Here is a 15,156-nt window from a genome sequence, read left to right as displayed (position 1 = left end):
ACTCCAGGCCAGCTCCACTCCTGCTCTGCACAGCTCACACCGTCCACTAGCAGATGCTATCAGCTCTGCCCCCAGAGCACACAGCTGGTCCCTGCCCCTCCCTGGGCCTGGACCCTCCCAGCCACTCACGTTCTCCTTGCTCCCACCCGACCACCCTCAGCCCTTGGCCCACGCGAGCCAATCCCTGGTGGATCCTGCTCTGGGGGGCGGATCTTTTTGCTTCTTTTCATGACCACCAGGTACCTGGCAGACCTCAAGTGTCACGAGCAACAGCAAGGCTGCCAGGTACATGGAGTGTCCTCGGAATGGGGGCTGTCCTCAGGATAGGTGGGGTGTCCTCGGGCTCACCTCCTGCTCAGCCGCTCCTCCCGTTCTCTCTCCTCTCGCCTCCTCAGACGATCCTGGTTTCTCTTCTCCTGCTTCTCAGCCACGGTTTTCTAAATAAAATGGAAAACTGGGAAGATGAGATAGGCACATACACACTAGGGTGTGAACACTGCTGAACAAAGCACCTTTACATGACCTCAGTACTGGCGATTTAAGAACCTAAGGGAAATTCAGGGAACAGGAACACAAATTCTTTTTATTAACAAAACCTCTTAAACAACAGAAAATATATGGAATAAAAACTGTTTTATTATCTCAGGGACAAACTACTAATTCTAACAGGCGGTGTACTTCTAAGTTACAGAAAGTTTATCCTATGACTTCAAATCAATCAAGAAAGTTAAAGTTTGTACCCAAAGAAGACCCCACAAAGTTTATGTGAGGAAGAACATTTGTATTTGATCAAGCACATCTTGCTGCGGGGAGCCAAGCTACCAGCCTCGTTGCTGCCTGTCCTGGGGATGGGCTGTGGGGACACGGAGGGAGGGAGGGCACAGGCGACGGCCTGGAGACCCTGCCACTGGAGCACCCCAAAACCCACTCGGAGCCCTTCATGCCATCTCATGCTGCTGAGGAGAAGGCCTCCGTGCCTCCCCCCGGGGAGGGGGAGGTATCCAGAGCCACAAGACAAGGTCCAAGAAGGCGTGCAGCATGACCTAGAACCTCAGTGCTGACAAAAGCCAGGCCCCTAGGAAAAAAGGGCACGGCTGGGGGTCTGTGTATGTGTGTCTTGTGTGTGACCGCGAAGCACCTGGGCCCAGGTTCTCCTGTGCAGCTCCTCTAGCTCTGCCCTCTGACGTCATACATCCAACACTGGGAGCAGGACACAAGGACGCTGTCTCAGCACCTCAGCCTCCACACACACCCTGCCCAAGAACCATCCTGGGGTCTAGCATCAGCTCCTTCCCAAATCCCCCCTACTCCCTGAAACATTAGGTTCCCCCCACGGGGAAGTCCTCATTCTTCCCTGCCTCCCTCCGCCGCGTCCATCTAGGTGCAGGACCTGCAGGTGCGCACACCGCCGGGACCACTGAGTGAAGCCCTCTCCAAACTGGGCACAGAGCTCCCACCCTCCTCACGGTTAAGAGGTGCACTTCCAAGTAGCCTTTTCTGCTGATAGTGTAATAGATATTTATTGAAATCTGCAACTTGGCTGTACTGTTCTATCAACTATATACTGCTCATAACCACAATGACAAAATATGACTTTTAGATCAGTGAATACTTAAGTTCTAAACATTTCAGGGAAAGAAGTTTCAATGTATGCTGATGTAAAAAAAAGACTTTCAGGTATAAGAAACATCAGGGCAAAATTCTGGGATGTTATGGAATGGAATGACAATTTAAAGGAAAATAGGAATATACGGACTAGATTTTTTATGAAGATGGTAGCTACCACCAAATTGTTATTTATACTAATTAGCTACACAGAAAACAAAAAAATTTCCACCTTAAAACCGTGTGACAGAAAGTATTACTTTTCAGAATTCCACTGGAAGCACAGGAGATGCTCAAGACCAGTGGTGAGGCTGCCAACCAGCTCCCTCTCCAGTCTGAGTGCACACCACCTCCAGGGACCCTCCCTGGGCGTAAGGGCGCCACCCACTGTCCCTTCCTGGGGCCACATGTGGCCTGAGGCCTTGACTCTTGACTGTCACGGTGGCCTACAGTTAGGGGTCACATGTCTGTCCTTCCAGATTTCAGGTTTCTGGAGGAAAGGCCTACGTATTTCCCAGCATCCTAGTACACAGCTAGGGAGGCTTCATCAGTCTGAAAACAATTCAGCTTATCCCAAAGTTACTTAACTTCCCCGTCACCTTCTCATGCTTCTAGCCTGACCACACTCCACAGGTCTGCCTTCACCCAAAGAGAAAAACCACAGGCTACTGGCTCTCTCTAACCTCCAAAGAGAAGTGTTTTCAGAGGGGTGCACAAGTTCTCTGTACCTGGGATGAATTCTGCCATTGTTCTCTGTAAACAAGGGGTAGTAGACTAAACAAACATCCCAGGCCCTGCTGGATTCGGAGATCTCAGGGAACACAACAATGACACCCGAGTAGCTCACGGTAAAGCTAAAGTATAAAACCAAGGCCTGATACCTCCACCAACAAAAAAAAGAACACAAGGCTTGCTACAAGCAGAGAGATATGAAGACAATCACGACTTTGCAGACTTCTTCAGAAACACAGCACATTAACATACCCTTAACTGATCGAGCTTCTCACGGATCTGAATGAATCCCAAGTGTAACTTGCCCCCAAAGTGGTCTGCAAGACGACGGTCATTGTCATGGAGGCCAAGGTAGGCTGAACAGACCTCACAGACACGAAGCTTTTGTTGCTGAAAACTGGACGCAGGCATGGAATTTCTGTATTCTTCCTGGAGAGCAGGAAAAGAGTGATCCAAGTGAGGTTAACTCAAATGCCACTGTCCACTCAACCCCCAAAATGGAAGTACATGAAGGGAGGTGACTTTTATTTTTAGCTGCCCAGCTTGCGGGACTTTAATTCACGGACTAGAGACTGAACCCCAGACCCTGGCAGTGAAGTACCAAGTACGAACCACTGAACCACCAGGAAATTCCCTAAATATGATTTCAAAATACATAAATCTGCATCGCTTACAAAGCTTCAGATACTTGTAATTAAATTGTAATTTAATTTCAATAAATTAAATTTATTTAATTTAAATCCAATTTAAACCGTTTATTTAAGAAATGAACTAAGGGTCATGATTTAAGAGCAGTGAGGGATACTCAGAATACTGAGACACAAGGGAGACTGTGTGCTAAAGGCCAGCAGGGAAAGGGAGTCCCTGCGATGGCGGAGAGCTCTGTGAAGACCACTACAGGCTCCTCACAGCGCCCCTTATCACAACAGACGTGGCGGAGAGTTCTGTGAAGATCAAACTGATTACAGCGCCCCAAATCACATCAGACAGACAGGCAAAACACAGAGCATCCAGAGTCTGTCCCGGTGTCCAGGAATGCCCAATGCAGCCCTGAAACCTAAAATGTGGAAGGAGAAACACACCAGACATCTCTTCAAAGGAGGAAGTGTACCTAAGGTAACAGAACAAAGCACACACACACACACCCACACCCCCTTCCCCCGCCCAGCAGCCAGTGCAGTTTGAGTCTCATCAGAGGGAGCCACTCTGCCTCAAAGGAAAACACACGAATACAAAAGAAAATGACCCAGGACACAGTGATGGCTGCCTGTGCTCAAATTAACACACCCCTGCAAAATCTAGGTTGAGGGATGCATTTCAACATTTGTCCTTAAAGAGAAAACAATGTAATAATCTTCCATTAATTCACACATTCAAAACATTCCCTAAAAAATGCAGGTTAAAATAAGACATCATGTCACTCACTAGACTGACGGACACACAGAACACCGGGCCCTCCCATACCCCAGTGCTGGCACCTGTGCAGCATGGTTACTGTGGGGGCGGCCTGTCTGTAAAGGCGGGGTTACCAGAAACATCCCTTACATGAGCACATCGCTGGACACACAGAACCAGCCGTGAGATGAGAAACCATCAGTGACCTGGAAAGCCACCCATGGACAAACAGCCATGTGCCCCTAAAATGCAGTCCTGCAGCAGTGAACAAACTGAACCCATCTGCCTACAGCAGCCTGGAGAGCGCTGCCCGGCGATGCAAGTGGGAGGACCTGCAGCACTGATTCGGGACGCCTACACGCCTGCCCAGGAACACACACGGTTTATGAGCCCAGGTGTGCAATGAACGCACATGAACGCCTCTGGGGACAGAGGAGGAAACACTGGGAGCTCAGCTTTCCATTAGAGTGCGGCTTCTTTACTAAAGAGTCAAACAACTTAACGAGAGACACTAAACGTGGTGGGTGAGAGTTATCTGAGATAATATTCTACACCTTTCAGTAGTTTTGAAATTATGAATGTCATCCTTTAATATCCTTCAAAATAAATTCTACGCTGAGTGAAAAAAAGCCAATCCCTAAGGGTTACATACTGTATGAACCCATTATGCAACATTTTTAAAATGAGCAAATGCTAAGAATGGAGGGCAGAATGGTGGTCAGAGAAGTGGGTGTGCTGTGAGGGCAGCAGGCGGGACCGACAGGTGGTCAGGGGCCACTCAGTAGCTGTTCTGGGATGGGATGCTGTGTTACAAAGAGAGAACCACTGCGGGAAACTGGGTAAAAAGGACACAGTGCCCCTCCCGCTCCACTTCTTAGGATACCAAACAGTCTTGCCTTCCATTAAGGACAGGTCGGACACTACCCAGACCAGCACAGAGGAGGCTTCCCCGCTCCAAGCCACCCTGTCTTGTCTGTTAGTTTCAAGTAAGGGGGGCACTCAGGTGATGAGGAAAGGGACAGTGGTCAGAGCAAGGCACCTAGAGTCCCCGTGTTTATCTGATTCCTGCTGCTCTTGGGGTTGTCTGCAGACATCCGAGTAGTGAACCCTGCATCTACATTATTTCAAGTCTCGGAGCCACCTCACAGGTTTCTGGTGTCTGCTCTGCTCCTCAAAGCGGGAAGGCTTGGCCTCAGGATTCACTAAAAGGCTACAGAGCTCCTTCCTTCCTGACCCTCTGGCCTTTCTGCTGGGTACTGTCAGCAACCCAGGGAGCCTGACTCCATATACTCAAATTCTCCCTTTAAATACACAGAGATTTGGATCCTATGTATGGATTCTGATGCAGGACCTGGGACTCCCCTGGCACATGTCACTGTCTCAATGGGCATCGGCAGGATTCTTCTGTTCAGCTGTCATCTCTGAGCTCCACTTCATCTCAGGTGCCACAAGGAGCCAGGGGACCAGCAACAACCAAAACCAGCCCTGCGCTGGAACGCTGCCCACTCCGCCATCGTGTCTCCATCCACCATCCAAACAATCTTCTGTCTGGGTCTCAGCAAATGGCCTTCAGGATCACCCTGATCTACCTGGACACACCCTGCACCCCAAGTCACTCTTAAACTAAGACCCCATTTCTTTTGAGCGCCCGTCTTCATCAGAGTGAATCTTAGCCAGTGCTCACATGCATTCTGCCTGGCTCACAGGAGGAGTAAAGGTACACTCCCATCCCTGACTCTAACCTTCCCACCATTCTTGAAGTCGATCCAGGTCACCTCCACTCCGGTGGTGAGGATCTGAGAAGCAGAAAACCCAACAGAGGAGAGAGTCCAGACTCAGCTTCCGCACCACACAGCAGAGTCCTGGCGGGGCAGCTCAAGGACACCACCTGGGTGCTGCCCATGCCCTGCACGGGTCTCTCTCCTGAGGGCGCAGCGTCACTAACAACCCGAGGCCGCTCTTCACAGCAAGTGCAAAGCCAGTCAGCCCCATCACATCAGCTCAACAGCTTGCATGCGGGCCCTTTCTGGAAGCAGACGGACACAGAGCGGAGGTGCTTACTAACAGAGTGGAGGTGCTTACTAACACGGACAAACTACGCTCAGGGTGCACTCTACACACGGGAGTGATGCTCAGAGCTCAAAGTGGCCAGTCTGAGGCCTCAGGGCTCAAGCGAGCCACGAACACACAAACCCCAGGGTGGGCTGACTTGAAACTGCACCACCCTGACATTATCAGCCTACTTCCACCTCCTCCCCGTGCTCAAGAAAATGGAGGCGAGGCCAGTCTGGGTCCGACAGCCAGCTCTCCGAAGTTACCACGTGTCTTCCCTCTGAGACATTTTCCTCACCAACCTCAGCTTCTTTTTTCTTTGCACGGACTTTCTCCACTTCCATGAGAATCTTCTGTGATTCATCCACATTTCCTTCAGCTCCCAGCTGCTCAGCTTTAGCAAGAAGCTTTCCTATTTCTTCATTCAATTCATGTACTTTTTCTGCCTGGAGAGAGAGAGACAGCCAGGTAAGAAGACATCTAAACTGAGCCCCAACCAGCCGTGGCCCTCCTCTGACTTACAGATCTTTTCTGGGGAGCTCAGAACATTTCCTCAATGTATTAACGATTCCCTCCCAAAACTAGTGTCCCAGCACCCCTGACCTCAGCAAATCTCTAACATTCTTGGGAGCGGAGGCTTGGGCAGCCTGTCTCTAACAGCCCACAGCCTCTAACCACCCCTACGACCAAGGATCAGCCCCCCTAATCTCTAACTGCTCAGGGGCACCTCCAAACTGCTAACTGTCCCAGGACAAGAGCCCCAGGGCCCACATGCTCTCTACTGCTCCCAAGGGTCCGTGGCCAAGTAGCTGAAACCTAACCTACCATGGGTGGGGGGCTATGCCCTCCACGCACCCAGTGGGGAGTTCCGAGCCTCAAGGCCTCCCAGGCCTCTGCCTCCAACTCTGAAAGTGGGTGCTAGGCCCCATCTCTTGGGTCCCACTTCCCATGCAGGGGTGGGCAGATCGTGTTGCTTATTAGAGACGAATTAAAAACAAAAAACAACTAAAAAAAAAAAAAGACATCTAAAAACAAAAGACTGAGAGGTGGAACGGAGGCTGAAGGGGTGGTGTGTGTGTGTGTGTGTGTGCGCGCGCATATGTGTAGTTATGACTATTTGTGCTGTTGTATGGCAAAAACCAACACAACACAACATTGTAAAGCAATTATCCTCCAATTAAAAAAATAAAAACAAAAGATTTTTTAATGCAAAGAGTGTTTCTCTTGTTGTCTTTCTGCTGTTTCAGAGAATACACCAACAGCTGGAAACTCCACTGATGACGTGAATTCTAACAGTTACTTACGATACCCATACTGCCACCACTGAGCTGACCATTAAGTGTCAGACCGTAACCCATAAGACCGCTGCACTGCACCCCAGCAGAGGCACCAACACACGCCTGTCACTCCCACAGGATGGAAGGCCTGTCCTGGGGGCTAGCTTCCAGGCCGTCACTCTGTATACCTTCCAGTGCAGCTCAGTCTCCAGGTGAGGGTAACAAAATGTGTGAGCCTAAAATACATACGTTACTTACCCTTCCAGCAGAATGACTAATTACTGGGAGTTTCTTTTAGAAACAAACAGCACCACTGGGCTAGTTAAAAACTGTCTATCTCCTAAGAAATCCTTTTATAAAACTGAAAGGAGAAAAAAACACTGACGAGAACTCCACTGAAGAGGGGCTGCTGCTGCTGCTGGGTCGCTTCAGTCGTGTCTGACTCTGTGCGACCCCATAGATGGCAGCCCACCAGGCTCCCCCGTCCTGATGTACATGCCGATTTCACCAGGTCTACATTTTTCTTCTGTGACAGGGACACACCAGAATTTAACCATTTCCCTGCTAACTATCCCATTTCCTGTTCTGCGGAGGGATGTTAATAGTAACAACATACGCACAGTGCAGTGACAGGCTACGAGCTTAGTGACGGCTTCCCTCCTCACCTCAAACAGCCAGGGCAGTGGACACCCACTATCCACCCCAAAATGCACATTTGGCACTGACAGGTCCCAGCCCTGCTTTTATACCGACGACCTGGGGAGGCCTCCTTCCCCACATACCTTCGCAGAAACTTCTGCACTGATCTCCTCCTGCGTTTCTGCCAGCCGTTTCTTGGCAAGCTCCGTTCTCCGATCACACTCAGCGATGAAGGACTCCAAGTGATCCATTGCCTAGCTCAGGAGAGGCAGAGGGCTCCGGTCAGTGACATGCCTGCAACCTCAGAGCTCACGTGATCAATAGGAAATGCAGTCCTGGGTTGGTTCCTAAAGCCTGTCGGTTCAGTGGGAAGATCTGAAGCTACACTACTGCTAACATGTCCACAATCACATTCAATCAAGGGCTTTATTAAACCAAACGGCCGTTCACAAGTACGGTCTTCTCATCTCATTTATCTCCAAATGTGCCAAAGAACCCCCATCCCTCAACAATTTCAAGAAAATCTAAAGGAAGTTGAAACACCTGGCATAACTAACTGTTCTGAGGGACAGGAGAGGCTACGCTGTGTTACTATGTCAGAGGCCCTCCAGTGGTGAGGAGGGGGGTGCAGATGTACTCACTGGTCTTTGTGAGCCACGTAAATATTATTCCCTCATGTTCTGAGGGTAGAGTTCCCCCTTCCACCTCAAAACAAAACAATAGAACAAATGTTACTTGAGCGGTGAACACGTTCAGTTATGGCCTACCATCTAAAGTAGTGGGAAAACTGGTTACTACTTACCCAAAGAGATAAAGGAAAAGACACTCTGAAAAGAGTTGGTGGGAAACAATAAAATACTAATCAATAAGTAGTCATATAGGCGAAGCAGTTAACTTGCTGTAACTAGTCAAGGCCCCAACATAAGTTCATAAACATACAAACAGGACATCCCTTTTCCAACCTCCAGGCTAGGACCGGTACTGGGCAGCAGGTCCCACGCTGCTGATGCAGGGGCTTGTTACAGACAGCAAGTGACGTCGGGAGCGGGTGACGGGATTAGACAGGGTGAGCAGAGCGAGAAAAGCTCTGGGTGCAAATGGTAATAAGGCAGATGAAAGTCAGGCCAAGGGACCAGGAAGTGATGACCTATGTCCCTGCCTCCAGTTGTGGTCTGGAGAGCCCCCCAGCAGGGATCAGTGTGACAGTGGGGTCCCCGTTTTTCAAAGGAAAGCACACTTGGGCGTTGGTCAAGATAGGGAAGAGGCTCTGTGATAGTGCTACACCTGCAGTCCACCAAGGCAAACTCCCCGACTCCACACTCCTGGAGCTGAAGACCTCCTTCCTGTTATTGGTCCTCAAATATTCTCAACGAACATTTCACTCTGCTCAAATCAAACCATCAGGAAAGCCAGTGACTTGCATTCGTTGGCACGCATGCACTGCATTTCCTGGAAGGATGTCCAGCTGACCAGCTCTGCTGACAAGGTGGGGACTTGACAGGATCAAAGTGCAAGTCAGGCACCGCCCATGCTCTTGGGAACAAGGGCTCCTGATGGACCAGCTCAAGAGGCCCCAGGGCCGCCCGCACACAGGTGCTGAGACCTGGGTACAGAGTTCCTCTACTGCCTCCCCAGAGAGCAACCTCACACCTGACACGGAACCAGGACTCCGCTCATCAGGGGTCGAGTGGGCAATTCTGCCAGTGCCTTTACCAAGCAAAGAACCACTGCACCTTATGCAGAATATAAGCTGACTATGGACTCAACGTCTGGTCAGCTAACAATAAAATGGTAAATGTCACAGCACAGAACAGGCAGAATGCAGAGACATCTCAACTGAATGTTCTTTGAAAGATGGCTCTGTTCTGCTGCTCCTCCTCCTCTTCAATGTGCTAATTTCATTTTGCTTCCTAAATCAAAGAGTAAGTTTAAATATGAAAATAAAATTTAGAAAGAAGGTATTCAAACCTACAAATTAAGTGCTACTGACAACCTACCACTTACTAGGAAGTCATGCACCTCTACTCTGTAATTCAGGAGTGGCGTGAGGAACCTCATACTGCTCGGGCGGTTGAGCTCATGGGGGTACACAGGTCTCACTGCTGCTAAGGCTGCCCCCTGTCCCCCCAAGACTGTGAGGTGCTTTCCCTGACCCTCCTGCCCAGCAGCATCGGCGAGCCTGAGAGGAGCCCGTGCTACCAGCAGAACAGTCAGTGCAAACAGGTGCCTCGGGACAGCCATCCAGGGCTCTCCAGGCACCAACTTCCCAGGTGAAGGAAAGGAAGCACAGGCTCCAAAGTCCTGAGGGACAGCGTCAGGAGGCAAGGACCCCTGCGATCTGACTCCAGCCCCTACACTTGGCCCTCACAGCTGAGGCAGTACTCACCAGCCCAGTAAACAGAAACTAGAGAAGGGCAGAGTAACTTGCCCAGGGTCGTACAGGGACTCTAACCCCGGACCTAAGAGGAAGTGTGACTGCCACACTACACACCTGTAAGACAGAGAGCAGTGGTCCCTTTAGGTGAGATGGTGTGTTGCTCTAGAAACCTGTTACATCTCAAAGGATATCAATGTGGGGAAAAGGTGAACTATATTTTCACTGAATAGAGAAAAATGTTTACATTTTCCACACGTGAACAGTGAAGAAATGTGCTGCCCTGTAGCCTTTCCGCACAGTAAGTTAATGTGAGTTAACGGTGTTCCATGTGTCCGCATCCAAGTTGAGATACTTGAGATGCATTTACACAGATGACCTACTCCCTTTCCTAAGGAACTCCTGGTGTAACTCTCTCAAGAAACTAAGGCCAGGTCCTGGGGTGGTCAGGCCAAGGCTGTGCTGGACTAGAAAGAGACAATGGTGAGGTAATTTCACCCAGGTAACCCACGTTTTGGGTGGAGGTGCCAGCCACCAGCTCAAGTTGAGGGTCTAGGCAGGGTATACCTACACAAAGAAACACCTTTATGACAACCCTGTCAGGCCCACAAAGAAATACCTTCTTAGACCTCTCTGACTGGCAAAAACTGGACGTTTGGTAACTCGTTCTGTTAGTGAAGAAGTGAAAATGGGAACTCCCAAGCGCCGCTGGGGACAGCACTCACCCTCTGGAGAGCATGGTGGCACTAGCCACCAAAACGAGAAAGCACAACCTTTCTGGGCGGACAGTACCGCCTCTAGGGATCTTTCCTAGACACACTCATGATGTGCTGATGTGCACTACAGCACTGTGGCCATCAACGGGGCTGGTCCCAAGAAACAGACACCCATCCTCTGCAATAACTATGTCACTACAAAAAGGGTGGAGTTAACTGTATGACGGAATAATCTGAGATATACCGTGAAAATAAATCAAGATGAGGGAAGAGCAGGCAGACAGAGCATGTGTCCAGGAGACTACTGCTGCTGCTGCTGCTGTACTTGTGTTTTAAGAAAAGTAAGATACACACCCCTCAGGTTCCAAAGGGAAGGGAAGAAACTCAACACCTGGCTACCTCTGGGGCCAATCAGGGGGCCGAAGAGCAGAGCAGGAGACAGGCTTCACAACATACCTTTCGTTATCTCAAACTCTGAACCATGTGAACACCTTACGTGTTTTACAATTAGTGACAAGCAGCAACTGTGACGTAACTGATCTAGGCAATAAGCCTCACTGCTGCTGGACTCACGCGGCCCCAGTTTGACGGGCGCCTATGCAACCAGCAGCCAGGCTGCCCACGCCACTCCAGTCCACTGACGTTGCACCGCCAAGGTGACGCGCCAGCCACTGCCCAGCTCCACCTCTGCACAACTCTGTCAAACAAGAACCTGATTCTGACCATCGCGCATCCAGATCTAACTCCCAGCTTACAGAAAATTTCAAATATAAGGGAAAATGTGTTAAAAAGACTGCATCATAAGGATACAATCAGCAAAATCCAGGATATGAGAAACATTAATTTCTTCAAACAGATGTAAAAAGACTTACGAAGCATCCTAGCGTGTAGATCTTATTTTGGTATCAAACAAAAGATTGTAAAAAAAAAATCCTTTCTGAGACAATCTGGGAAATTTGAAGACTGTTAGATAAGGTTAAGAAATTATCCTTTTAATAAAAAATATTTTAAATAAAATTATCTTCTAGATATATTTGCAGTACTTACAGATGAAATTCCACCTCTAGGAACTACTGTAAAATAATCCAGGATGGAAAGACAAAATAAAGATGAAACAAGTCTTCACATCAACAATCACTGAAAACCGGGAGACGAAACCCAGAGATGGTCACTATATTATTCTGCTTACATTTGCATGTTTAAATTTTTTCTCAACACATTTTAAAAAACATGCTAATAACATACAAACTACTATATACAAAATATACAAATAAGGACCTACTGTACAGCACTGGAAAATATACTTTGTATTTTGTAATATACTATACTGGAAAAGAATCTGAAAAAGAATGTATATATACGTGTAACTCAATCACTTGCCTGTGCACCAGACACTAACGCAACACTATAAATCAACTGTACTTCAATTAAAAAAGAAAAACATGGTAGTAAGTACATTCTGTCCCAAACAACTATAATACCAAATTTTTGTATGCAGAGTAGAAATAACTTCACAAGTCAATGGCAACACTGAAGTATTTACAGATGACAGGATGTGTGAAGTCTGAGATTTGTGAGAAGTCAGTTGGCTATGAGCTGTTCATTCCTGAGGCTGAGTGATGGGTACACAGAGATCCATTAAGCCAGCCGTTACACCTCCTGCTGTCTGAGATCCTCCAAGGTAAAACAAAACAAAAAGCAACTGGCCATCCAAGGTTGCCTGTAGCACTTGAACAGCAAGCTGTTGCTCCTTTTCCCTTGAAGCTGTGGTAGGGGACTGCCTCCAGGGAGTGGGAGGGGCACAGGGAGGAGGCTTTCTGGGTTTTCCCTGACAATCTGAGGAATTCTATTTGGCCACACACTTCCAGTGAGAGCACACAGTGAGTTCCAATACACACACTAATCCCTTTCTTGCTCAGGACTTCCTAAGGAATTTTAAGTCACTGAACAGTCAGGTCTCATAAACATTAGTTTCAAGGGCACAGTCTACCATTTGAGTACCTTATAATCTGTTCATTCATCACTAAAGCATTTTCTGTTGCATCCAATTTTTCAACCTTAAAGACGACGCTACGACAACACTACTTTGTGTGCCACTGTTAGCCTGTGCTTTCAACCGCAGCTGGCCCTTGAACAATGGGCGGTGGGGTGGGTGGTAGCAATGGATCCTGTAGCTGTGCAGTATGCATTTACTGAAAAAAAATCTCTGAGTGTACCCTCACAGTTCAAGTCTGTGTTGTTTAAGGGTCCACTGAACTTTAAGACAGAAGATTTGTAGAAATAAGTTATAAAGTAGAAGTACCTTTAAACTTTCATTTCTGCACACTACATTAGCAATTCAATTGGACCTAATAACTTCACATGACTTATAAAAAGCATAATTCTTTCTTTCTCCCTAAGAAATAATCATTTGAGCTTGGTAAATAGCTTTAAAAAACTATTAAAACGCATATACAAGTACACAATTTTTACTCCATCTAGGATAGTTTTTAAAGCTTTTTCATTTTTTACATCAATGCACACATTTTCTATGATCTACAGCTGTGCAGCATTTCACTATTTTAAAACAACTATATCCATTCCACGGTAAGTATGTATTTGCATTTTTTTCTCCTTTCACTAATTCAGAACAATGCAATAAACACCCATACACAGATACTCTAGGGCCATTTCTTACAAACTGCTTAGAGGAGATTAAAAGTTTATAAATATTTTTAAGTTGTATAAAGAGTTGATGAGCTCTTATAAAAGATTTTTATACTGAAAGTCAAATGTTACCTAAGCTGAGCAACTAATTCAGAAACAAAACAGACTGGAACTTCCCTGGTGATCCAGGGGCTGAGACGCCACACTCCCAGAGTAGGGGCCCAGGTTTGATTCCTGGTTAGGGAGCTAGATCCCGCATGCCACAACTAAGAGCTCCTGCTTGCCATGACTAAAGATGCCGCATGCTGCAACTAAGGCCCAGCGTAGTGAACTAAAAAAAAAAAAGAAATAAAAAACTAATAATGATGTTGCTTTCTAGAAAAGCATAATTTTCTTTTAAATTAATGCATCCACTTGTTAATAAATCCACTAAAAACTCAAGTTTTAGAAGTTTCTCTTTTCTGAAAGAATAGATGAACGGTATCTAACATGCAAAAGCTTTCATGTTGGTATGACTAGAATAACCTGTTATAAAACCGCTGTCTCTAATACAACCTGGATAAAAACAACTCCTAAATACCCCTGACTGATCCACTCAACGAAATAACTCTCCCAGGGTCACATGATGATGTTTTCATGACTTCTGGCAAACAGCACCAATCTTACTGTACTTTCAGAGAATCTGGAGGTAAATTTTAGACCCACCTCACAGATTTACTGTCAACAGTGAAGAGATTCTACCAAAACACTTGGTAAGATACACAAACATAAGTTACTAAGAAAAATCATGGATTAGTGATGGTTCACAATTTGTGAAAACAAAACCTGTGTCTGTCTTCCAGTAGTGATGACTACACTGTACTCCCTCCAGAAACCAACTTCAACACAATACAGGAGCTGCTGGTTCCACGCTTGGGACCTGAACCATCCACATGTCCACATGGCAGGCTTGGAGCCTCACATCAACAGCAGCTCCTCAGCGGGCAGCAACAGGTCAGCAAGCTCAAGAGTCAGCTCACTGACACCATCTGGCCAAAGCGCTTCTGAGGTGTTCTGGTTTAATTAAGATTGCAATTTGACAAGAAACATCACAACTAGCTTTTGCTATATACATGTGCTCACCCTGAAGAGCCTATCTTCAAAAGATAAAGTGACCTCTGGAGAGGCACTGGATAGGAGTCATGTGGAAAGGGCAGACTTTTCACCTGGAATCTCTAACAGCTGTCTTACCTATCAAGAAGATTGAAAAAGTTATTCCATCAAGTTCTCTTAACAAACCTATATTCTGGAAAAAGACTTTTATTTTTTCCTTCTAAGTTTATTCTGCGTAACTAAGGAAATAAATTATTTTAGCCTGTTATTTCAAAGCCAGGCCACATTTAGTGTATGAAAGTAACCCATGCACATCCAAACACTACCGATATGTATTAAAAATTCAAGGCAGGATAAATTTTATGGCTTGTGAATTCTACCTTTAAGTCATTATTTTAAAAAATATGGCATTGAAACATGTATATTATCATATGTGAAATGAATCGCCAGTCCACGTTCGATGTATGATACAGGATGCTCGGGGCTGGTGCACTGGGATGAACCAGAGGGATGGGATGGGGAGGGAGGTGGGAGGGGGGTTCAAGATGGGAACACATGTATACCCGGGGCAGATTCATGTCAATGTCTGGCAAAACCAATACAATAATGTAAATTAATTAGCCTCCAA

At 47.1% G+C, this 15,156-nt stretch overlaps 1 protein-coding gene across 4 annotated transcripts in view; it reads right to left on the bottom strand.

Annotated features, from left to right (window-relative positions):
- The window catches only part of LUC7L (LUC7 like), a 30,130-nt gene that overhangs the window by 4,927 nt on the left and 10,047 nt on the right, over window positions 1-15,156 (bottom strand). For 3 of the 4 annotated variants that reach the window (XM_088833123.1, XM_088833124.1, XM_055408992.2), the window contains 4 exons: window positions 7,844-7,954; window positions 6,087-6,230; window positions 2,590-2,766; window positions 349-437 (listed from right to left, as the gene is read on the bottom strand). In XM_088833123.1, coding sequence (XP_088689249.1) covers window positions 349-437; window positions 2,590-2,766; window positions 6,087-6,230; window positions 7,844-7,954 — 521 coding nt within the window. The remainder of the gene's footprint in view (window positions 1-348; window positions 438-2,589; window positions 2,767-6,086; window positions 6,231-7,843; window positions 7,955-15,156) is intronic. The other variant, XM_088833125.1, reaches the window with a different exon arrangement.

Source organism: Moschus berezovskii, chromosome 27, assembly GCF_049115385.1.
Source record: "Moschus berezovskii isolate FMDL1 chromosome 27, NW_MosBer_1.0, whole genome shotgun sequence".
Classification (NCBI taxonomy): Eukaryota; Metazoa; Chordata; class Mammalia; order Artiodactyla; family Moschidae; genus Moschus; species Moschus berezovskii.
Note: the sequence above shows the minus strand (reverse complement) of the source record. Positions and strands in the feature narration are given on the sequence as shown.